Consider the following 25,432-nt stretch of genomic DNA (forward strand, 5'->3'; position numbering starts at 1 on the left):
ATCGCTATTCCGGATAACTGATTTTTCCGGTTTTCTGAATCGCTACAAAAAGCCGTTTTTTTTATTGTTAAACCCAACTAAAAAAAAAAAAATTGGAAATAATCTTAAAAATAAGAAAAATCGATGAGGTAATACACTAATGATTATTTCTGAAATGATGGTAAGGTAAACATCTTTCAAAAAATAAAGAAAAATCCCAAAATCTTATGAGGAAAAAAAAATTTTATTTTAAAAATTGCGGGAAAATTTATCGAATTTCGTTCCGGTTTTTTGGTTTTCCGGTTTTCTGATTTCCGGATAACGGGTTCTGTACTGTAATTGATTAAATCTGAGATTATTATAACAAGCTTGGTATACTGTGTTCCTAGTTTTTTAAGTTTGATTTCTTTGCCATGAGTCAACAAGAAACATACATCATTTTTGCCATATTTTTTAAAACTCTATTCAGGACACTAAAGAAAGAAAAGAAAAAAAGGTGAAAACTAAATAAATAAGAATGTCATGAAAGTGGTGTTTCTTTGTACAAAGAATAAAAATGCAGCTAGAGACAAAGAAAAATTTATTGACAAAAATTTATGATTTTTTTTTTAATTATTAGTCCAAGATAATGAAATTTTTAAGCATATTAAAAAAACTATTGTAGTTTACAAATTATGTATTAATTTGACTTTTTTTTTTTTACAATATAATGTATTTAAATGTATAATGCATGTAATTTACATTTTTAAATCAGGTCACTTTTTTTAACAGACTTGTATAAAATATGTAACCAATCATGTTACATAATTTAAAAGGCATTTGATTTTTAAATGTTACATATTAAAAACAATAAGCATTACAAGATATTTGAAAACTAGACAAAAGCATAAATGAAAAAATATAAACTAAGTGCCAATAAAAATGAATAAATCCAAAAAAAAAATTTAATTAAGTGCATACAAACAACCAAATAAACAGAGTAATGTATCAAATTCAATGTAAACAATAATTCCTAAATAGAAAAATATAAACTTATAGGAAAAATTAATCACAAGTATTAATTTCGAAAAAAAAAAAATAAATCAACAGAGCAAGTACATAAACTTTTAATTTGTAGGTCAGAAAACAATAATCACAACATGCAAAAACAAGAGTTTTCAAAAGCTCTAAACAAAATATGCAGTGCAATATCAGAGGTAAGGTCAAATGCTTTGAACAAATATAAGGTGGGAAGAAAATACTGAAAACACAAATATGATATAGAAAAACAACAAATATAAAAATATTTATTTTGATTACTAATAAATTAACAAATCCCAACTACAGGTAGGTAAACACATGCAGTGCAATGTCAAACACAAAACTTAAAACGTAACACCCAATAATGTTAATTGTACATAAACGCAGATGAAACTTACATCAACTTTTGATGTATGTGTCGAACTTAAAATTTCAACAAAATAAAATTTTTAATACAATTACTTCAAATCATAAAAATAACAAGATTTTGACTTGCGTTCCAGGCAAATTACTGTAGGAACAATTTTGTCAGTAATATTTTCAATGCACTGTGCAACAGAAATTTAATAAATAAATTATTAGCACGTAACTTAAATTTAAAACTAATCTATAAATGCGGAAAAAACCAATAACAGCAATTGAAGCTTTAAAGATGCTGCATGCGACAAGGAGCAGCACCCTTAAGCTTTATTATTATAAAATTGGAAAGATACGGGACAAGGGAGAATATGTTATGTTACTCACAGAGTATCAATTATAATCATTTAACATTCCCCATAGATACAAACATTTCCTTTTTCATAAAAGTTTTAATTCATTGTCCATTCTTTTCTTATTTTTTTTAAAAAAGAAGTGCACAATGTAAAATAGTAGAACATTAAATTGAAATCTTTTACCGATAAAAGATATTTCAAAACTATATTAATCAAAGGTGAAGTTAAAATATCTATATGAATGAATTAAAAATATTTGACAAAAGTTGTTTAAGTATGTATATTTGTTTTAAGATATTCTTAAATTAAACATATTATTTAAATAATCAACATCTTGGTTGAGTGCAAGTTTAAAGAAATTAGCTAAATTTTAAGTCATAAATTACTTTAAATTTTTTATCATTTAAAAAGTAATTACAAAATTTTTTTAAGATTTGAAAAAAAAAGTAATGAAATTTTTTTTTTCACTCAAAAAAGCTTATTTTTTACGGTCAATCATAATTTAATACCGAATAAAACATAAACTTTACTATCCTAGTTAATGCCATATATAAAACTTGGGAAATTTAAATACTTCTTATTAACAAAATAAATAAAACTAAAAATAATAACCTTCATTAATTATGGTCCAATTAGTAAAAAAATAAACATTAAAAGAACTTTTGTTCAGCTTAGTAACAGTACAAACATTGACAGGAATTTCAATATGCAAATTCATTTTTTAAAATCATAAATGCAATACTTATTTTCAATTTTATTACATGCATAATTACTCCTACAAATTATAACAATACATTTTTAAATCAAGCATGTTGCACAGCAAACATATCATTATACATGAGTGAATTTGTAAAATCCTGTTATAAATTAAAACATTTTTTTTCTCCTTAAACTATTAAATTAAAATAATTTTTTTTATTATATATAAATAAAAAAAAAATTTCAGATAAAAACAAAAATTTTGCAGTAATTTGCACATTTTTATTTATCTTCTCATGTTTAATAACTATTTCTTTTACAGAGTATGCTAAATATTTTAAAATAATTATAAAAACTAATTAAATATTAAAAAATAGTATTTACAGAACTAGTATTGTTTTACAAAGAGATCATTTAAGATAATTCTGACAGATTTTTCTTTCTTCAATGAAATTTTAAGCCTTTATGTTCATTCAAGTTGACTCAGAGCTTTAAAAAATAGAGATTTTGAATTTTAGATACATAACCCATTTTTATGAACTTTTATTTCACCAGCAAATAACTGATATTATTTTTTTGATAATCAAATTTCATCTCTTTTGAATACATGATACAATATGAACTTTAAATATATAGATATGATATACATAAGAATTCACATATTATACACAGATACAACTACCAGTTACGTTCAGTTTCATAGTGCTCACAAGTTCATTACAACAAATAGGAAAATCCATAATGCATAGCTTTTTTTTTGTATATATATATTAACAAAAGCCAATATAAGATGAATCAGGCAGTATATAGATCACATAATAAAAATAGTTTCTTATTATACAAAAACATATCTACCAAACAGAACAGTTCTACGATCAAAAGAGCATAAGTGAATAATTTGTACGCAGGAGGAAAAGTAGAATAGCTTAAATTACAGTTCGACTTAAGGTTTAATACGTTTACGTGGAGGTCCTATTTGTGGAATTTGCTGAGTAGCAAGAGCTCTAAAGGCATCCGCTACAAGATGGGGGTTCGTAGTCAACATAGTCTTCCAACCTTGAGTTTCCATGATTTCTGTTGCATGCAAATTCAAGAAATCTATTACATGTGCTTTTAGTTGATCAGCGCTATGCATGTCTGCTAAAATTAAAACTTCAGCAGCAGTGTTAATATTAAGATTTGAACAGATATGTTCCTCACACATTACTTTTAGTCTATCTAGAGCATATTTGTCAGCAGCAGCAAGCAAATCTTCAGCCATATTTTCAATATTGTTAACTTTACCAGTATATATATAATGTAACATCTCTCTCAACACTTCATGATCCATATCAGTTATTTCAACTCTGTTTTGTTTCTTTTCTTCCATTTCATGCTCAAACATAGCACAAAATACAGGGGAGCGGGCAGCCAAAATTGCTTTATGAGCGGCAAATTCTCGTCCGTTCACACTCAAGATAACATCGCTAAATTTTGAGCCTTCGAATAACTGGCCAAAATCATCTGAAAGATGACACTCAGGAACTTTGAATTGAATAGCACTGTTTTGACCAGATATATTTATTGAATCAGCAACCACACTTACTTCACAGTATAAAGTTAATTTGTCATCGGGCAGGAGTCCATTAGCTTCATCTAAAAGAAAATCTCTACGAATGAATTTTTTGAACCCCCAATCTTTACCTTGTACAAACCTGTATGCTCGTTGACTTTCCATAGCCTTTGTTTCTTCTTTCCTTGCATTTAGAATGGAAAATTTAAATTTCGCTCTTACTTCCGTTTTATTACAAGAGACTAGAAGTAAGTACAAAGAAAGATAATCTTTGCTTTCTTCATCAAGGCCTTTGGGGTTAACCCGAAGGCACCATTTAAGCTTATCATTATTACCAGCAGAGAATGTTGAACTTTTCAGGACTTCTCCCATTTCTTCTCTACTATAGCTAAAATTATTAATTGTCCACATAAACGAAAATTTTATTACCTTTACTTGGGTATAGCACCAACTTTCAGCAACTGATTGCGTTGCTTCAGATTGTGGTGTAGGAGGTGGCGATGGTACACGAGTCAACGCCATTGTGGCAGTCGCTCATGCAATTGATTCAACGATATAATAAATATTTTTGATAAAAATACTTAGATTTGGTGGACAAAGAACTTTTTCGATCAAAAGAGGGCAAACATCAAAATCAGGGTCAAACAAAACACATCTGTTCCTTTCTAAAGTTGCAGTAGTAGTACTTACTTAACCGAAATTCCTTGTTCCAGAAACAACAAATGAGGAAACGCGGATACTCGAGGTTATAATGTCAATGACACCATTGGGCGAAACATTCAGAGCGGACTAATTTATTTTTTATTTAGTTTTTGATTGCTAAATGTAGATTCTTCTTTAACATTTTATCTTTGTAAATCACTTTCTAAACTTAAAATATAGCGAAATAACCAATAAATTCAGAAAGAAAAAAACTTCCAAGAACAGCAAAATTTTTGAAAATGAGGAACCAATCATAAATAAGCAATCCCTTTCACTCTTATTGTTTACTCCAATAGGAATCACAGATAGTATGAACAGTACTTTTAGTGAAACTCCACTTTGCAAAGTAAAATCACATTTTTAACTGAAACATAAACTAAAAATCTGGCAATATCTTTGTGGTTTCTGTATTTATATTTGATTTTATATTTACATTTTGAGAATTAAAGACTTGTAATTTTCTATAAAACTACTTATTACTTTAACAGCTCTTCTGTTTTTACAGAAAAGAAGTAATTTTGTGAACATATTTATGAATTTCTGCTAAAATGTCGAAATATATTGATATGAAATGCCGTGCTTTGTTTTAAACTTTTGATAATTTTTATAGATGTTTATTTAATTGCGAAACTGTTTCACTACTAATACTGAAAGTTTGGTGTCTTTTATTATATTTAGTGATGCTTTTAATATGTTATAGATATATAATATGTTATAGATAAGAGAAGCAATAATTATCTATTAAAGTATCTTTACAAGATACTGAGCTTTGAAATTCTCCGGCATAAAATATTAGGCACTACTGGCAAAAAACCCTTGTGATAAAAAAAAATATTTCGTTATAGAATTTTTCAAAAACCTAATGGTTGTAAGTATAGCATAAATTTAAAGTAGTTATGGCCCTTATTTTCCTTGCACGCTTTAGTTTTTTATCAAGTGCATATGAAATATTTAGGAGAGATTTCCGTATCATGATCTGTGGTAGATCAATTGCCAAGTCTTGGAAACTTCTGGCAAACTAAAAAAAAATTCTCAGAAAGTGATCAACTCTATAAATATAACTCGTAGCCACCCCTGGACAAACATTTACATGTTTTTTTAATTTTTTTTTAACAAAAAGTATAAAATCTATTTTGCACCCCTGCAGCAGAATTTTTTCGAGCTATTTGCAACAAAGCTCTCTAGCACTAACATCTTTCTGCAAGATACTTTTAATTATAACAAATATGTTAGTAATTTTAAATAACAAAATCGTTGTGTTTATTGAAAAAAAACTTTTTATTGAAATTTTTTTTTATTTAGCATGTAATAATTTTTTATTCTGATATTATGAGTGATATTCTCGCATTGTTTTGGTGGGAGGAATGCACAAATTATTTATTCTTCACATTCTGTAAATAATCATCACAATAAAAATAATAATTAAAAATCAAGAAATCAGTAAGTAGTAATTGCCGAATAAAAGACAGACGGCAAAATCACGCAAATCGGTCTCCTCAAATGAGTGTTTCATTTTAAAATTAGGTTGTTGTAATAAATAATATAGTATAAAAAATATCGGATTTAAAAACTATGGAGAATTTAATAGCAATAACTGCCAAAAATTTGATTGAATTATTACCTTATAATGTAAATACTCAAATGCAACACTCGAATTTTCCATATTGTTTAAATCTCGGGATATTTTAAATCGACGTTAAAATCAATATGAATTACTGCCGAAAATACAATCGAAACATAACATCGATTTATGATACAATCGGCATAAATTGAGCGTGTCAAAAAGTGATTATCTAAATGCATGATTCAAATAATACATGTAAATTTCTGTAGAAAAGATAGCTTTTTACTTTTCAAAAGAAAAATCTTACTGCAAGAATTCCGTAACGTTCTGCGACAATGTCGCCGTGTCGCTGCAATTCTGCTATGGGGTTTGGCACCTTAGCGATTGTTGTTCGAGCAACAGATCATGATACGAAAAATATCCCCAACAATTTTGTAAATCTTATTCATCAGAAGAAAAAACTCTCGATTATAATGCAATAAGAAAATTTCCATATCGATACCATGCCAAAACAATTTATTAATAGCTGAATATTGGTGACTTTGAAGAATGACTGGGCAATATATTAATACATCGTGAAATATCGATTTAATGTTTACATCATTATGTCTACATAGAGATTTTCGTTTCCAGTGAAGCATCGTAACACTGACTTCCGCCGCCAATCTATGGAAATTCACATTCGAAGACCCTTGCCTATACTAATATTATTACTCCACTGGCGAAGACAATTTTCATTTCATCTAGCTACGAAGATGCTATTGTTTTCGTTTAGCTTTGTTGATTTTGTTTGTTTTGTGATATTAAATGACGCGGAGCGACTTGAAGAAGTTGTGGTTTTGTGTGTTAATAAGCGTAGAATGTAAACTTTTTGCATCTTTTTTTTAAATCAAAATTTTACTTTTATTGAGGATTATTTTCTAAGGGACTTCTGTAACTTTGCAATTCGTGTGCATTATTTTGCCAAAATTCAGCAATATTTCTTCTTTAATTATTTTTAGAGGTATTTTTGGTATTTTGTGATCAGCATTTTCTTTAACATTGCATTCACTGTACATTTTCTTGTCTGATCTCAATTTGTTATGAAATATATATATATATAAGAAAACTCTTAGTTTTTTAGTTAGCAGTATTATTATTTTTGAAAATTCAAAACGCAGCATGTATTTATTTTTTTGTTATTCAACATTTTCAATCAAACTTTATTATTTGAAATTTTTTTTTTCATCTTTTGAGAAACAAATCTTGGTACTTTTCCGTCAGCCGGGTGTAAGCGAAAAATCGCCAGATAATGTAGAATTCCAACAAATTTCGTACAACTCTAAGGGGAATGTTAGTTTGGGTCCATGTGCTCTATTCTCTGAAGTCATTAAAAAAAGCGTGTTTTTCTTTCTTGCTTCCATCTTAATTTTTGTTTTAAAAAATGATGAAAATTTGGGAACCGAAGAAGATGCAGTCTCTTTTTTTCACGAGAAAGGTCAAGTCTCAAAAATTTTGAAAGATTTCACCATATTCTGGAAAAACCAATTATTATAAGCATTCTTTTGGGGTAAAACTGTTTTGTTTACAATTCATTACTATTTCTTTATAGTTGAACTTGTTTTGCTTACAATTAAATTATATTTGTTTATAGTTGAAAGTTTTTGACTTTTATTCCATTGATTGTTTTGTCATTTTTCTCACGTTTGGTTCCCAATTGGCGACATTTGCTCCCGGCTAACGGAAAAGTACCCATTTCTTTTAATATTTATTCTTTAATGTTATTTCTTTCAATTTTATTTAATATTTATTAGTGTTAGGTATTCTTATAGTTTTTTCTTAATTTAAGAAAAATTTATTTTTTTATTTCTTTTATCTGTATTTTTAATCTTTTTTAAAAATTTTTTTAATGCTATACATCTTTAGCTGTTTTTATTAACAAAAAAATAAAAAACGATTTTGCTGTAATTATTATTATAATTTTTTTTTTAAGAATTCAGCTCTTTGTTAAATGACTAATTATGACTAAAATTGCGTTTTCTCCCCCAAATAATTAAGAACTTTGTTTAGAACTTAAATATACAATTACTTTGTTTATTCATTTTTAAAAGATTTCTTATAATACATGTAAGTAAAATATTTTGATGTAGTTTATTATTTTTTAAACTATTAAATTTTTAGTCATTGTTATTTTTAAGAAAAAATTAAAGCAAAGCTTAGGCTTTTTTTATTTTTGGAATTCAGTCTTAAGTCAATCTATCTTTAATATTTTAGTTAAAAAGATTAAGAGATGTTATAGATATTTTTAAAGCATTTTTTTACTAATTTTTGTTATAGATTTGTTTCTTTTATTTATTTTAGATTGATTTAAGATTTCTGATTGTGTAATTTTTGATTCAAAAGAAATAATTTATGAATGTAGGTTATATTGCAATATCTAACATAGGATACATCACAATATAGAATTTCTTACTTCGCCTTGTCCTTCCAAGTAATGGCCTACAAGAAACTGGGGGAAAAATTTCATTGAAAAGGAAAGACCAACTCAAACAGTCTAGCTCATTACCACCCCTGAACGAACATGTACATAGCTTCTTAGGTACATAGTTTCTTAGGTTGTTAATGTAATCCAAATCAATTCAGCTGGGGTTTTTTTTAAAAACAATTTTTTTTTATTTAAATAAATATAAAATGAAAACATTTAAAACAAATAAAGGAAATAGTTAATTTTACATGTTCATGCAAAATGGATAAGTATCTTTTTTAAAAAAAATTTTTGCAATTCCTAAATCAATTTTAAAGGTTTTGAAAATTCCTTTGGTGCCTTGCGAATAGTAGTTGCTTTGAACAGGTATTGGTACAGTAATGTTCGCAAAAACTATTACTAATTTTCTTAATTACTTATTATTTAAATATTTTCATCGTTTTTCGTATATACCTTATATTTATTAAAAAGAAAGTCGATATTCAAAACAAGAAGGCAATATGAATGATTTAAAATATACTTTCTTCAATAAAAAATAAAGGCATATCCATATTTGTACCTGTTCCCACCTACTGACATTGCTAATACGCCAAATAGTTTTTGTACTTGCAAAAAAATTTTTTTAATGTCATTTGACTATGGGCAGCCCTCTTCTACAGTTGGTCCCCTTCTATGATTATTTTTTTTCAGTTTCTCACTTGTTGCCAAAATTTGGCAACTTTTTTTTGGTACAGAATCTTTGACCCAATCGTTTGATATAGAAATGTCCTTTTCCAACCAATAGTGGAAATATTTTGTTCGTACATATATCTAGGCAACGGCACATACGAACTTGAAAAGTAAAACTTGTGACCATTGATAGACAAACTATTGTATATTTTACAATAATTTATTTGAAGTAAAAATGCCAATTTTTTTTTGGTGTTTTGGCGGTTTTAGGAACTCATATGAAAGTGGACTAATAAATAGGAACTACTCTGAAAATTTTTTCAATTTGTTTTAGGAAAAATTTGTGCAGTGCAAAAGTGGGTAGTTTTCCCAAACAGGTGCCAAAATGGGAATTTTCTCTGGTTTTTAAAGTATTTTTAATGGTGCAGGCCTCTAAGAAAATATCATTAGGAACCTTTAATAAAAATTTTTCAACAGAGCAAAAAAGTTAGATGTACTCTTTTTATATTCTTTATTTATTTTTCAGAATGAAAGACATAAATTTACCTTGGACAATTCCAGCTTCTGGAAGTTCTGACCAAGATAATATCCTTTTTTTTATTTCAGACATTTTAATTTTTATTTTATTGTATTATTGGTACTTATCGGCTGTATGAACCATATGTATGTGTGTCTATGTATGTATATATATATTCTTTCTACTCTACAATAATGGAAGAGACACTTTCATATTTTTTAAAATTTCTCAAGAAATACTTAAAGGACTATTTTGTAACAACTGCATAGAATTTCATAAATCTAGCTTACATATTTATGGAGATATGAACTTTTTTAAAAACTACTTTTTATATTTTATGTTTTTTTGCTGTAACTTTAAAAGTATTCAGTAAAAGTAAATAAAATATTTGGAGCAATTTGAAATTAATAGCAAAATTATTGTTTTAAAATTTGAAAAAGAATATTAAAAAATGTGCGAGATATGAGTATTTAAAGTGGATCTTTTGTAATTCGCAAGCACGGAAAAATTTCAAATTTTTTTATCACGATTTTATAGTGAATCGTATTTGGCAACTAATGGAAAATTTTTTATTTAAATTGATAAGGGATTTTTCACAAATTGAAAATTACACTACTTTATAATACCCAGACAAAAAGAGCAAAATTTTAGAGTTGCTTATTGTTTCGAGCTTTCTCTTATAAAGTATAAAAATTACTTATAAAAAATTCCTTAAAATTTTTAATCCCCGTAAGCAGAATCACGGCGACATTGTCGCAGAATGTTGCATAATTCTTGCAGAATGATTTTTCTTTTGAAAAGTGAAAATAATTATTTTTCTTCAGAAATTTACACGTAGTATTTGAATCATGCATTTAGGTAATAACTTTTTGATGCGGTCAATTTACGCTGATAGTATTGTAAATTGATGTAATGTTTAGATTGTATTTTTGGCAGTTATTGATATTGATTTTCATGTGGATTTTAAATATCCCGATATATTTCAAACAATATGGAAAACTCGAATTGTGCATTTGAGTATATACTTTTAAAGGCAATGATTCTATTGAATTTTTGGCAGTTATTGCTATTGATTTCTCCATAGTTTTTAAATATGATATTTTTACACCATATTATTTATTACAACAGCCTATTCTCGAAACGAAGCACTCATTTGAGGAATCCGATTCGTGTGATTTCAGGGTCAATCTTTTTTCTGGCAATTACTACTGTGGATTTATTTTTTTATAAAACTGTTAATGTATCGCTATAAATATTTAAGCTAGATTTACAAAATTTTATGCAGTTTTTGCAAATAACAAAGTAATTGATACGAGTAACAAGCTTATTGCTTGATTTTCTGGCATAGGGTAAACAAAATACTTGTCTTTTTAAATAAAAATACTTGTCTATTTAAAAATTAAATTATTATCAAGGTGATAATATTTTAATTTTTGCTTTTTCATAAATGCATTACAATTTGTTATTTATGTGTTATGTTTATTACAGTAAACAAAATGAAATGTAAATTTAAGTTAATACTTTTCATAGTTTTAATAATTAAGTGAATTATATCGTATGTTTATTACTTGCAGAATTATTAGTTCTAATGAAAATACAGAAATGGCCATACTATAGTTTCGGTTCTATAAACAAAAACCTTACTTGGTGTCTAAGCACCAATTAATGGCAGAGAAGTAAAGAGACAAATGTAAAAGGGTTTAACCTATAGATGCAAAAAAACAGGTTTGAACAACTTGGTGTCTAAGCACCAATTAATAGTAGAGAAGTAAGGAGACAAATGTAAAATGGTTTAACCAATAGATGCAAAAGAACAAGTTTGAACAAAATAATAAAAAAGAGAGAACAAAAAGATGTGTGAAGGAATTTGGTGATAAAACCATGGTGCAATAGATTAAATTAGAATAAACTTTCAAATAATAAACAAAACCATAATAGAAAAAGATGGGATGCTAGAAATATCATTTACTAAATTATTAGAATTTTTCAAAATATGGAATGACTCCCAAAAGTTAAGTTCGATAGTGATGAGCAGTGTTGAACGATTTTAAAGGAAGCTTTATTGATTCATGTTTTTTTTTTTTACTTTCTTGATTTATGATTTTGAAAATATATGATAACTCAATTTTAAGTGTAAATTTTCTTAACTTAATTTTACTGGAGCCTGCTACTACAGGAGAAGAAAAAATATTGGACAATTCTGTTATTAAGGTGATTTTCAAGGAAGAGCACTTTTTTAAGTAAGTAACAGGTAAAATCTTCATGATGAATGCTAATTTTTTTCCCTCTTCTTTTCTAATGAGTAACTTGTATTTTCTTATTTATTAGGAAATATAAATCGAAAATTGAACACTTCTTCAAAGAACTTTTGGAGGAGAGTGGACAACTTGTTATTGAACATGTAAGTAATTAATGTTTATTCATCTTTCTTTCTATATTTTTATGCTCACACACAATTGCAATGCACACGCATGATCGTCCGTAACACTTGTTGGAGTCGGAAGGTACGAAACAACGGTTGCAGAATAAACATAAAAAAATGGATTAATAGGGGGTATGGTCCCCTGTTACAGATATACAGGCCTTCCAGTTTGATTTCATTCTTGAAATAAGGCAGTTTATCATTTCCTGTGGCATTTAGTCCCACTCGCTCAGCAACGCTGTTTTCATTCCCTGGAAGGTTCTCTTCTTAGGTAGCAAGTTGCTATTGCCCTCCCCAGAGTGTCCCAGACATGCTCTATGGGTCTAGGGTTGAGATCTGACTGTCCAATCCATCCGGAGAATATCCTCACTCTCTAGAAATTCGTAGACCAGAAGAGCTCTATGTGGCCTCACGTTATCGTCCATTAAAATGAACTCAGGGCCAACTGCACCCCGGAAAAAGTGAACATAATGCTCCAAGATCTCATCCCTATACCTCATACCAGTCGCAGAGCCTCTTTCAAAGACAAGGAGAGGTGTGCGACCATCCAACATGATGCCTGCCCAGATGGCGGCTCTGCCATAATGGTTGATTTCGCAGACATTGGAGGATAGGTAGCGGGTTCCTGGTTCTCTCCACATGAACATACGGCGAGAATTGATGTTTAGGCTGGACTGGGTCTCATAAGTGAAGAGAGCCCATTAATCCGTACTCCAATCTCTATGCTCTCTGCACCATGCTGAATGAACTCTCCTGTTCGTAGAATTTAACAGGGCGCAAACAGCAGGTCTAGCAAATAAACTTCTATCATAAAGTCATTTGGAAACAGTCGACCTTGATACATGGGTTCCTATGGCTGCATACAAGTCACAAGAGAAGCCCCTCTATTACGCCTTGCTACAAAAGACAAATGGTGATCTTCTCTGGCCGTCGTGGCTCTTGAACAACCTTGCCTAAACTTTCTCTCGATGGATCCGATATCCTGGAACTGTTTCCATAAGTTACACACCATGTTGAGCCTAAAATTGAACTCTTTACAAATCTGGACTTGAGATTGGCCTGCTTCTAGCCTCACAGCAATTCGCCACCTCATTCCATCATCTAAACATTGGTGTTTATTCATTTTTACTGTTACAATTAGAATTTAACGTATTTCTGCAAAATAATGCCAAGATATTCGTTGAGGTATGTTAATGAATGAAATGTGTCTTAACTTGCACACACTTATAAAGCCTATTTCTCTACTGGCTGCGCCTACACAAACGTGTACACTTACGTATTTGATGTACAAGATTTGCATATATGTCTAGAAGCAGTGGTTTTGCATTCAGTTCTTTTCATGAAATTCGATAAATATGCAAATTCTCTTAATTTCACCAGTGAATATATATACTAATATATTACCCTATTTTCTAGTTTAGGAGACTCCCTATTGTGTGAGACAATATAAAGACTGTTTCTAACCTTCAATTTTAAAATGAAAATAGTTGATTTGGTGTATAAATCTGCTCTTAAATTCACACGTGTTGAAAATAAAATTTTCTTTAAACTGCAAAAATGTAGAAAAATTTACATTTTTTTTCCAGATAATTTTTCCAGTAACTAACAATTAAGGTATAAAAAAAGTACGAATTTCCTATACAAGAAGTTTATTCAACATAATATGGTTAAAGTAAAATTTGCTCTTATAGTTTTAATGCAATTTACCTCAATTTGCCTCAAACTTTTCCATTAATTTTTTTTAGTTAAATTTTATCGTAATATATTTTTTATTTTAAAGCTTGTAGCAGTTTAGTGAAAATTATTGAAACAATAACAAATTTTATTTTATTATCTTCAATGGATAGCTTATTAAATTTTTTTGTGAAAAATAATAGCATTGACCTCCATATCTTTGTAGTTTAGCACACAATTTTAGGCCGAATTTGCTTTTGCGCATGACTTTTCAAATAAAAGTTCTCTACATTTGTGTTTTAATGAGTGAAAACTGTTTAATCCTGTTAAAAATTTGTTTTGAGTCCAGTATGGTTATTTTTACTACAACAATGGATATTTGTAATACCACTATGGATATTTTTTCCAGCATTGAGATCACTGTGCAGTTTGTTAGCATTCATTATGTGTCAAAAAATAGATTGTGAAGGACACTCAAAATGTTTTAGAGAGAGTTAACTTATACTTGACAAATTTTCTTTTTTTTTTTTAATTTCTTCAAAAAAATTTAAAAAATTGCCTATATAAATCAGTGTTATGATTATTATTGCTAAGAAAGGAATATTTCGCTTGGCATTAATTCATTTTCTGAAAGACATACATGTCAGATTAAAAACATAAGCTATATTGGTTCTTTTTATGATTACTAAAATTTAATATTTGTTATTTTTTTTAATCATAAATTAAGGCAAGCATTTATAAGCTTGTTTAATTTTTATTGCTTATTAACAAATAACAGCAAAATTGAGCTCTTGTTGATTTATTTTTCAGGAATTTGAAAAACATGATCATTCATTTAAAGCTCAGGGAAAGAAACATTCAGATCCAGACACGGTACCTTTGTATCCTTTTAGTTGATATATTATTTTCTTTATATTTATAGCTTTGAGTAATGAGGATAATGCTCGGTACTAATGTAATTGCTGATACAAATAGTTTTGTGTTAATAGCACAAAACAAATAGTCGTGTGTTAAAAAAAACTATTAGTAACCGTAATTATGTGTCAGTATCAAAATCTTGCCACTGTTTAAAAGTTATTGTACTTATTTCAATATAGTATATTGTGCCTTCATAAATTGAATTTGTTTTTGGTTAAAGATATTTAATACAATGTATTTGCCGATCCAGAATTGCCTGATCCAGAGATTGCCTGATAACCAGGGTTGGGTTTTTGACGTCAAAAAGTGGTTTTTGACATGACAAGGGTATAATACTGGTTTAAACCGTCAAAAACCCGTCAAAAATGTCAAAAACTAAAGTTTGCCAAAAAAATATATAAACTTCAAAACTACCAACAGTTGCCATGCATTATATTGAAATTTAATTATACTATAGGTAATCAGCAGGTTTTAAAATATTTTTTAATTAAAATTAAGGTAAAATAACAGATTTAAAATCTCAGAAATTTATATTCAAATGCATGTGCAGAAAAATTTTGCACAAAAATTGCTTAAATATTTATACTTAAAATTTTTTTTTTTTTTCTTTTTGATACTTAAGAAAATTAAAAGTTTATTACTATGCATTTTTGACATATAAGGAACATATAACTAATATTTATAAGGAACTTACAAGTTATGTTGTATAAATACAAACTTGATACAAGTATATAAAAAAAAATTCTTAATGCTAGACCGAATATCCTTATTATCCTGTATGTTAATTTGAATTTAAAAGTAGTTATATTTATGAATAATGATAAATATAATTCATATTGTTTATTATATTTATTTATAATTATTACACTTATCATTTTAAAACAATTTTTATCTCTTAATTTTTTTTTCTCCACTTGTATTAAGAATACAAATAATGCATATCTTGAAAGCAAGAAGTAATTATTCAACAGCTGAATATTTAGATATTCAACAAAACTATATAGTATTCAGCAAAATGAAATTCACAAGTATTTGGATAAACTAAATTTTCAGCATAGTAAATGAATAGGCTGAATATACTGTAAATCGACACTAACTACTCTGTGTATTTAACAGAAAGCACTTAAATTTGTATTGTCTTATGTTAAAAAGATTATTAAGAAGATTTAAAAGAATATTAAAAAGATTTTTCTTTAAAAGATGTCTAATGTACAAAACTGCTAATGTTTATCTTTAAAAATGTCTAATTTTTAGTATAATCTATACTATACACTAAATTTGGTTATAAATAAATTTCTTAATAATATCACTGCAGATTTTCAATAACACATGAAAATGAATACATAATATTACAAAAGATGTGAGCTTTCAAAAGTACAAGATTTTGGTTACTATTCAAAATATAAGTGTTTCTTCAAAATTTTAAATTTATTTTTTCTAGAACATATTTAGAAACACTATCCTTTATAAAAAATATATAAATTTTATGTATTAATTAAATTTCACATATGAATATAGGTTTTTGACATTTTCGACATTTTTGACAGTGAGGTTTTTGACGTGACGGTTTAAACCATGGTTTAAACTGTCACATGTCAAAAACCTGCCAACCCTGCTGATAACATAAACCTCTTTGGAGGTTACACTTTGATGATTTCAAAAATCATTAATAGTTTTTATTTAATACCATCATATGGAAGGCAGCGTTTTTTTAAATGGTTTGTTCATAGTTTTAAGTGCTCAAATTAATTTATGCTCCTTCAATTATGAAATATCAAATTTATAATATATTTGAAATAGGCTCACAGTTTCATGGACATGGACCAGGTGTTTTCATTGTGTAAATCAAAATGTTATTTTATATTTCTTTTATTTAAATTAAGAGAAGAAATTAAAATCTAAATTTAATTTGAAGTTTAAGAAATTTTAATAGTTGATACAAAATATTTTCTTTGACATTATACAATCTTTAAATTGTCCTTATAAGACATTGTGTGTAGCATTTTCAAAAAGTACCTCATTTTCCCTTTTCCACAATGATCTATTTTATTTTTTTTATTACCACGTGGCTTTTCGCCATGAATCATACAAAAAGTGAGTTTTCCGCATTGTTCCATTCAACAATTTCACAATTCATTCAACCGCAATCAATTTTGGCGTACTGTCGGTCCATAGCTTATTGAAGCGCCAATCATTTTATACATTTGATGAAATGCTTGTAAAATAATAAAATAAAGAGTCTGTTTTTTGCATATACTGAGATTGATTCGATGGGAAGAATTCTTGCTATTTTATGTGCAACACTGCTGCATTTTGCAAAAGATTTTCCATTTTAGGCTTCCTTCTTCGCCCTCTCATTTGGAGTCTCTTGAATCTTTGCTACTTATAAAGACCAACTAAACATCCCCAAATTTTTTCCCCTAAAAGCAAAAGATAATTTTATTTCTCTTGTTAATTTCATTGTTGGTGAAGCGCCATCGTCTTCGTCACTGGTAAGCCAATAGCCTTCTCTCTTTTTTCTATTTATAGATCAATACCATAATCCTTAACTTTGACCTGAGGACTATTCACTAATTATGTATTTTCTCATAGGTTCAGAGTCTCATAGGTCAATGATCACAAAGCTTCCTTATCTCAAAATTTCCACCTCTCTTATATTCATTTAATTTAACAGAGATAATTAATTTAAATTTTTAATTGTAGTTTTTTTTACCTCAGGGATCGTCCTATAATTGCCTAAAATTTTTTAAACTTTTATTGTATTGTATTACTTTTTTTTACTTATTATTTTTTATTATTGTATTATTACTTTTAAAATTTTCCATGCACTAAAGTTGTTTTATTAAAAAAGTCAATATTTAGAGGCAAGATTTTTAAAAAAATTTTTAAGTAAGGGGCTTTCTCTATTTTAAATGCAGCAAAAACTCTTACGTTATTCAGATTTGTCATTCCAAAAAACTTTAATACATCTCTTAATGATTCGATTTAAAAACAATTGAAATAAAAAATTCAGTTATCTCAGATTTATTAAATATTATGAATGTAGGGACCATATAATAATTTATGTCTGACAAAAATGCTTAGCTTGAATACTCATTGTATTTACATTTCAAAATTGTTGATTTTTTTAGAAATTATTTCATTAAAGAAATACTCAACCAAGTTTTATGCCATTTGTCAATACTAACAAGCCTTTTTTAAGGCACCATTTTGTACACTGGCACCATTTTGTACCATTTTGTACACTTCAGCCGGCTGAACTCACGACCTCTTGGACATGTTAAACAAACTTTCATAAAAAATTCAATTGGGACAATTCACTAATTTACATTAGAATTATGAATTTATTAAAGTTTTCTTAGTTTGCTTAATTCTTTACATAATCTTTGTAAATTCAGTATGATCGATACTATTAATATTGTTAATGTTTTGTTGAATATGCTTTTATAAATAACTTTTATTTAAATCTAATAATACACTCAATAACTTTTTTAAATAATAGTTAAACTAATTATAATTTTGAAATAAAAATAATTTGTTACATAATTAAAGTAATCATTAATTGGAAAAGTCGAATGAGCCTCTCAATAATGATTATATTTAAAATTGTGCATAAATTGTTTTTATGCTTTGCTAATATCTTGGCCAAAGAATACCTAAGGAGGCCTTTCCATTTCAATTCTAACCTTCAGTAAGGATAGGTTCGATTAGGGACGAAAAATATAGCACCTCCAAAACCCGTTCCCCTACATTTTTTGTGGGGGTGCGTGTGTTAAGTAACCCGAAACTAATCACTGTCACAGAAGGGGGAGTGCAACCTGTGGGGGTCAACTAGCTTTCAAAAGATATCAGAAGAAACTCACTCTTCATCTTATATTATGCTTTTTCTCTTTCTAAGAAAAACTTACAAAATATTTTTTTAACTCTAAAACGACTTTATTTATTTTCAAAATAGTTTTATCATTTTATTTAACATGCACTTTTTCTAATTATATCTTGAATTGTTTATTATTTTGATTTGATTATTTAGAGAACTAATAATAACCAGAGTATTTAAATTTATAAAATTTTACTATGTAGTCATATGAAAGTAATTCATATAAAGTAACTACATTAAAAATAAATTTATATTTTCTCTATAGATCAAATAAAGTTTNATTTAAAAAATAAATTCCATTCTCAAAATGAATAAAAACAAGAAAATTATTACTACTAAATAAATAAAATGTATATAGAATGAACGAATTATCAGCAAATATAATTTTCATAATAAATTACAAGCTTATAACTAAAAAGAAAGCTATCGGTTTTTAAAGCGTTCCCCATATCAGTTCTTCAGAAGGACAGAGAGAGAAAAAGATTTTCAAAAGGGAGCAAGACCTCCCACCGAGAAGATTAGTGAACTTGGGGGTGGAAGTTGCCTTCCTCCCTTACTCAAAGGTAGAAAGTGACTTGTGTTTCAAAGGCAATATTACAAAAAGTAATAAAGATAAAAAAAATTAACCTACATTTTCGTGGATAGGAAAGATTGAAAAAATTATTAGTATTTTTTTTTAATTGATCACTCCGATTCTTGAACAAGAAAAATCGATTCAAAGTATGACAAGCCCGCCATAGACTTTACATGTTAAAAGCAGAATTGAGGAGTCTGCTTGGTGCAACACTTTTCTCCCGGCAACCACGATTCATGTCCCTGATTTTCTGATCATTTGAGCGCGCCCCGTGTTCTTTGTTCGCCAAGGCTAATATAATCAAGAAAACATTTTTTGTCAGAAATTTTTTATTATTTTTTTATTATGATAATGTAAAGCCTTCGGTAATTATTTTGTTTATATATATATATATTTGAAGAACACTTTTACAAATGGGGAAAAAATTTCTTATTAGTGCCCATATCCTAATTAGAATTTTTTCTTGGAAAAAATGCTTAAAATGTACTTATTTTTTGCTGAAAAATTTGGCTACTCCACTGATAGATATGACTAAATTTTTTCTTAATTGCATTAAGTTATTCATCATCTTACGATGATATACTTCATCAGCCTGAGCCTAAACTGGAAAAAAAAGAAGAAACAAAAGGGTAAATTATTATTATTTGTGTGTAATTATTTATGTAGTGTACAGTTTGCAGAAACAAATATGAAGGTATAACCTTAATAACCTTTATTTATTGACAGTTTTATCACATTGTAAGATGCAATCTTAATAGTTTGAGAGTCTGACTAATTAATTATTTATAAATTTATTCAGATCATATTTTAATTTTTGAAAGGAGACGCAGAAATATGTTTTCTTTGAATAAAATTTTTTTTCCTGTGAATTAAGATTTAAAAATCTTAAAATATGGAACACAGATACAATCTAAAAAATATGGTCCCAATAGTTTAGTCATGAGAGCTGTTGACACTTTAATGTTTATTTAAATTTCTTATTTCACTTGATCGCTGGGATTAGGTTTTCAAGCAAATAAAAAAAATTTCTTGCAATCAAAAAACTTGTTCTCCCAAAATTAATGATCTATAAAATATTTATGTATAATTAATTATGTATTAATTTGTGTTTCTTTTTGTTGAAAAATTTTGAATTGTTAAATCTACAAATTTCAATTTATAAGCAATTTTAAAATACAAAATTCAAACAAAACTGGTCAACTAGATTCTGAGTGACAAAAGACTTAATTTTAAAATTTTTATTTTGCAAGAACTTTTCGACTGATTTCTTGCATATATAAATAACTGCATGCAGTAAAGAACAATTTGTTTGCCTTAAAAGAGCTTCTATAAAATCATGTATAATTAAAAATTTAAGAAACAAATATGAAAAGATTGTAGTACCAGTAGTATAAAGACAATGTTACATAAAATATTTTATTTAAAGTTCAAAATTAAATATTTATTTTTAAGGTTAGCAAAGAAATTATTTTTATTGCATATCTTGAATACTTATGCATTTAGTATTTCATACTATTTCTGTTCATCCTGTTTAGTTGTGTATNAATGGCGGGAAAATTTACCAAATTTCGTTCCGGTTTTTTGGTTTTCTGATTTCCGGATAACGGGTTCTGTACTGTATTGTGTCAAAATGAAATGTTTTACTTTAACATTAAAAGTAAAATACAACAACATTAAATTTACAAAATTTTGAAAGATTTTTTTTTATGTTATTCACTTTTAGTAATTCTCAAAAATTTATTTAGGCCTCAAGCAATGACCTGTTTTAATTGTTTGGGTAATCATCATATGAAAGATTGTCAAGAAAAAATTGATCGTCAGAGGGTTAATGCTAATAAAAAAGACCTCATGCTTTCTACTAGCTCCAGGTAATTGTTTTACATAATTATCTGGTTAATGTCTAGACATCTGTTAAATAATAATTTTAAAAAATCCTGTTCAGAAAAATTAAAGCAATTTATTTTAATATTTCCTAGCCGATATCACATTGAAGAAAAAAGGAATGCAATTCTACCTGGATGCCCTAGGTAATTATATTCACTGTTTTAGTTAGTATTCAAATTATTTTAAAACGGTTCTTACTTTTTTTGCATTTGTTTGTAAAATTGACACTATTCAATTTAAGAGTTAAAGATCCTTTTCAGATAGAGAAAAGATTCTACTTTCTCCGTGTTAACCAAGAAAGAATTATATGAATGTAATATTTTTATTCACTAAGAAGCTAAAGAATGTTTTGGGATATTCTTGTTTAATTTTAATCCTTTAAATGTCAGTGATCTCTATAAATATTTGGACTATAACATGACAAATATCCCGAAAATCATAACGGGGGCATGAACGTTTTGTCACGTCCCTTAGAATGCATAATTCTCTGGTGTTAAAAAAGAGCTTTCGAACCAAACTTAGAAAAAAGTATTGGCAAATTTTTGATATACATGAACAGCTTTGTGAAGGAAGAAAGTAGTGACATTTTAATGAATTTGAGTAAATGAGCTTCAAAGTTTATATGTTCTTCATTCTTGTTACTTCCCTCAATCTTTATGTTTTTAGTATGTTTGTAAGAACCCAACCCATGATATTTTTGGAAATAAATTGATTTGACTCTAACGTTTTTATCGAAGAGGATTTTTATCGATATTTTTGCAGCATCTGCTTGTTTTTATGGTAGATTTTTAATGTTTTACAGTGAATATAGTTTTGTTTGAAAATTTTAAATAAATATATCTATATTTAAGGTTATATTCACAAAATAAAATTGTGGCAAGCTCATTTCGGAACAAACTGGCATCAAGTTTTATCTAACCTTGTTATTTTAAAAACTCTTAAGAGGTACAGTGTGAGCTCAGCATTTTCAGAGTAAAAGTTTCACCGATATTTATTACTGAAATTGGTGTGAATTCCGTAATAATTGATAATGGTAATGTTATGTCATCTTGTTACATCTAAAAGTTTTGTTACATCTAAGACTGAATAACGGCGTTTTCATTAGTTTTTTTAATACAAAAAATATCTATAGTTGGTCAGATGATTAATTATTTTAAATTTATTTCATTTGAAATTATCAGTTTAATGCAACAACAAAAAAATTAAATTTTAATAAAAAAAATTTTATCTCTATGGACATTTTTTCTAACATGGTAAACTACACAATTATGATTAGTTTCAAGGCTCATTTTTCCTCATAATTAAGGTCACCAGTTCACAAATTTCTGCCAATCAGAAAGTGGACAGCCAATCAGAACTCAGTGGATATGCAGCTTTTTTCATTTTCAACTTCTCAGCCTTGAATTTTAAAAAAAAAAAAAGAAGAGAGAACACCTTTTTAAATAGCCAGGTCACATTCACCATGAAGAAGAATTTTAAGCTAATCTAATCAATATTTGTGCGAAATGGAGATGAAAACCACACAAACCTCTCCTTGTTAGAATGGATCTCTGATCTATTTTTAGAAGATAATTTGTATCAACATTGCTCTCTCTGCAAGCAAGGAACAGAATAAAATTTTTCCATCTAATTCTGATTCGTTCATATGTAGACTTAATCAGTTTCTCCTGAGTTATGCTGATTTTTATTGAAAAGTTGCACCAATTTTTCCAAATATATAATGAGTATACTTAACATTTAAAATGTAGCGCTTAATATTTTAAGTGCGCACATGGATCTTAATAAAGACTGCTAATGAGCCTCTTGTTTTTTCCAATTTGAAAATAATAATTAGATAAAGAAAAAGTTTTTGATAATACGTATTCCTGATATTATGTTAATTGGTGCTGTTTTAATTAATATTATATACACTAATATAGGTATCAATACCTATTATAGGTAGTGGGAAAATAGGTTTTTTATAGCCCACCAAATAGAATAAGTACCAGAGAAAATTATTGATTATGATAATTTTTAACTATAAGGAGTTGGCGTTGAGCAATAGCGTAATCGCCAATTGATATTGAAAATCGTTAATATTTATTTTGATAGGATAAACTAGTAAAAACATGTTTTGCTTAATCTACTAAAGTAAAGTCATTAGGAAGAGCAATGAATAATAAATAAATAAGAAAACTGGAATTGTTTTAATTTAAATAATTGTGTCAGTATTTCTCTTTCAACCTTGTACATAATTTTGTAGCATTGATGATTGCAGATTGATTATTTAATTTTTTACAACCCTTTTGAAGAGTGAGTTTTCCACCTGTAAAATTTGCATAAACAGAAGAAAATATTTATTAGACTGATCGTAAAGACGAGATTCCCGTTAGAACACTGAAGTCAAGCATCACTGGCTACGGTCAGTAAACAGGTGGGCAACCACTTTGATCAGCCTGTGTAGGGACCGAGGGTGCACGGCATCGGTCACCGTTAAAATGTTCTGCCGTAAAGTGCCTGACTTCGCGAGCAGGTCATCAGGCTGCCAAAGCAGGTTAGCCTTCCCCTCTGCAGAGGATCAAAATTGTGATGTCATGTCTTCGATCATCCTCAGGGATGTTTTCCAGACCGTCACCAATAGCCCATTGTCCAGCTCTAGTGCGATGTAAATAAAGTACCTACCTACCTTATTTTTAATGCCACTTCACACAAAAAAAAAAACAATTTTCTTTAAATAACAGATCAGTGTGTCTGATACACAAAGATATAAATCAGATACACTGAAATTATATATTAAAGCACTTTAAGGTCTATTTTTTCTTTTTCTATTATTGATTAGTAAAAGAATCTACGTTCCTTGATGTATCAAAGCTTCTGTTCAGGTTTTTTATTTTCTCCATAGTTCCTTTACTTCTGCACTTTACATTTGATGCCATGCGAGGGATTTATTAGGATCGTTTGTTGACTGTTTGTCGCCATGTACACTTATCTTGTTCTTCCACTCTGAAAATACTCAAATATTGTCACTTTCTTCCTTGAGTATCTTTTGAATTAATAGATTTAGCAATGTAAATGAATGGTTTATGCTTAGATAAGAACTTTCCATGAGAAATCTCAAATTATTTTAAAATAGTCCTTACCTGTTTCATCAACTCAGCTCTTCATTTACGAAAAAATTCTTTTTCTTCTTTATTAATAGCTGAAGAAGAAAATTAAAATAATTCTTATTACCTAATTAAATAATTCTAGTTTAATTTCCTTGATGCAGTTTAAATCAATCCTAATTAAAAATCTTGATTGTTCACATCACTTCTTGTTTCAAAAATGTTTGTTATGTCCATCAATAGGCAGAATAATTATGCATGTGATTTGCCAAAGAGAATATTTGTAAATGTGATTATTAATAATTGGATAAAGTAGTAGATTAAGATTAGATTAAAAATTGGAAGGGGAGTTGCCATGGATAGGAGGCTTCGGCATTTGTCAGCTGTTGAGGCAGCCAAGGCCTGCAAAAGGCTGTTGCGCTGGCAAGGAAGAAAAAGAAGATAAAGTAGTAGAGAATTCATTTTTTAAATTAGAACCTAATTGTAAAAAGAAAACCTAGAAATAGGGAAGTCCTGAGTCCAAAGGACCCGTACTTTCGCAAGTCTAGTCAAATCACTGAATGTGTCTCCTTGAACTTATTCACAAAATTTTATAGTCGTAATTTTTAACAGAAAGTATTTCAATTAAAGTTAAATAAAAAATATTAATATAAAATAAGGACAATGAATTAATTTAATTCTCCATAGGTTTGCATAAATGAATTAGAATAAATGAATTAGAATAAAGGGTCTGTATGAAGGGAACCTTTTAGTTTGTTATTATCATTTTAAAACCTCTTATTTTTATCAATCTTTTATAATTGTAGTGCTAACCTGCGCGATGCTCTCAGTTTAAGAGATAATCAGCTCCCACCTTACATTTACGCTATGAGAGTGATTGGATATCCTCCTGGATGGATGATAGAAGCTGAACATGAGACATCTGGATTATCTTTGTATAATGATTCACTTGATAAAAGTAATTTCTATTATTTATTTATTGTATTTTTTGGTGTACATTTTGAATTTATTTATTAGGAATGTACGAAAAAAGTCAAAATAATGTTAAACCATTTCTTAATCCTCCATCTTTACATGAACATAATAACATGAATTCTACATCAAATAAGCTTTTATTTATT

The 25,432-nt window shown here is 28.0% G+C and overlaps 2 protein-coding genes across 4 annotated transcripts in view; one reads left to right on the forward strand and one right to left on the reverse strand.

Annotated features, from left to right (window-relative positions):
• Positions 1-542: 542 nt before the first annotated feature.
• LOC107437781 (BTB/POZ and MATH domain-containing protein rdx) lies at positions 543-4,718 on the reverse strand. Its single transcript, XM_016049884.4, has one exon. The coding sequence runs from the start codon at positions 4,483-4,485 to the stop codon at positions 3,355-3,357; it is 1,131 nt and encodes a 376-aa protein (XP_015905370.1). The 5' UTR covers positions 4,486-4,718; the 3' UTR covers positions 543-3,354.
• Positions 4,719-5,030: 312 nt separating this feature from the next.
• Positions 5,031-25,432, forward strand: part of LOC107437780 (zinc finger CCHC domain-containing protein 8) — a 33,110-nt gene continuing 12,708 nt past the window's right edge. Inside the window, exons 1-9 of one of the 3 annotated variants that reach the window (XM_043048932.2) lie at positions 5,031-5,177; positions 9,889-9,947; positions 12,038-12,119; positions 12,208-12,280; positions 14,786-14,856; positions 19,902-19,973; positions 21,090-21,212; positions 21,321-21,371; positions 25,118-25,269. In XM_043048932.2, the coding sequence (XP_042904866.1) occupies positions 9,890-9,947; positions 12,038-12,119; positions 12,208-12,280; positions 14,786-14,856; positions 19,902-19,973; positions 21,090-21,212; positions 21,321-21,371; positions 25,118-25,269 (682 nt within the window). In that variant the 5' untranslated portion in view covers positions 5,031-5,177; position 9,889. Of the gene's footprint in view, positions 5,534-9,888; positions 9,948-12,037; positions 12,120-12,207; positions 12,281-14,785; positions 14,857-19,901; positions 19,974-21,089; positions 21,213-21,320; positions 21,372-25,117; positions 25,270-25,432 lie in introns of all 3 variants that reach the window. The other 2 variants (XM_043048931.2, XM_071178672.1) reach the window with 2 other exon arrangements.

Source organism: Parasteatoda tepidariorum, chromosome 3, assembly GCF_043381705.1.
Source record: "Parasteatoda tepidariorum isolate YZ-2023 chromosome 3, CAS_Ptep_4.0, whole genome shotgun sequence".
In the NCBI taxonomy this organism is placed as follows: domain Eukaryota; kingdom Metazoa; phylum Arthropoda; class Arachnida; order Araneae; family Theridiidae; genus Parasteatoda; species Parasteatoda tepidariorum.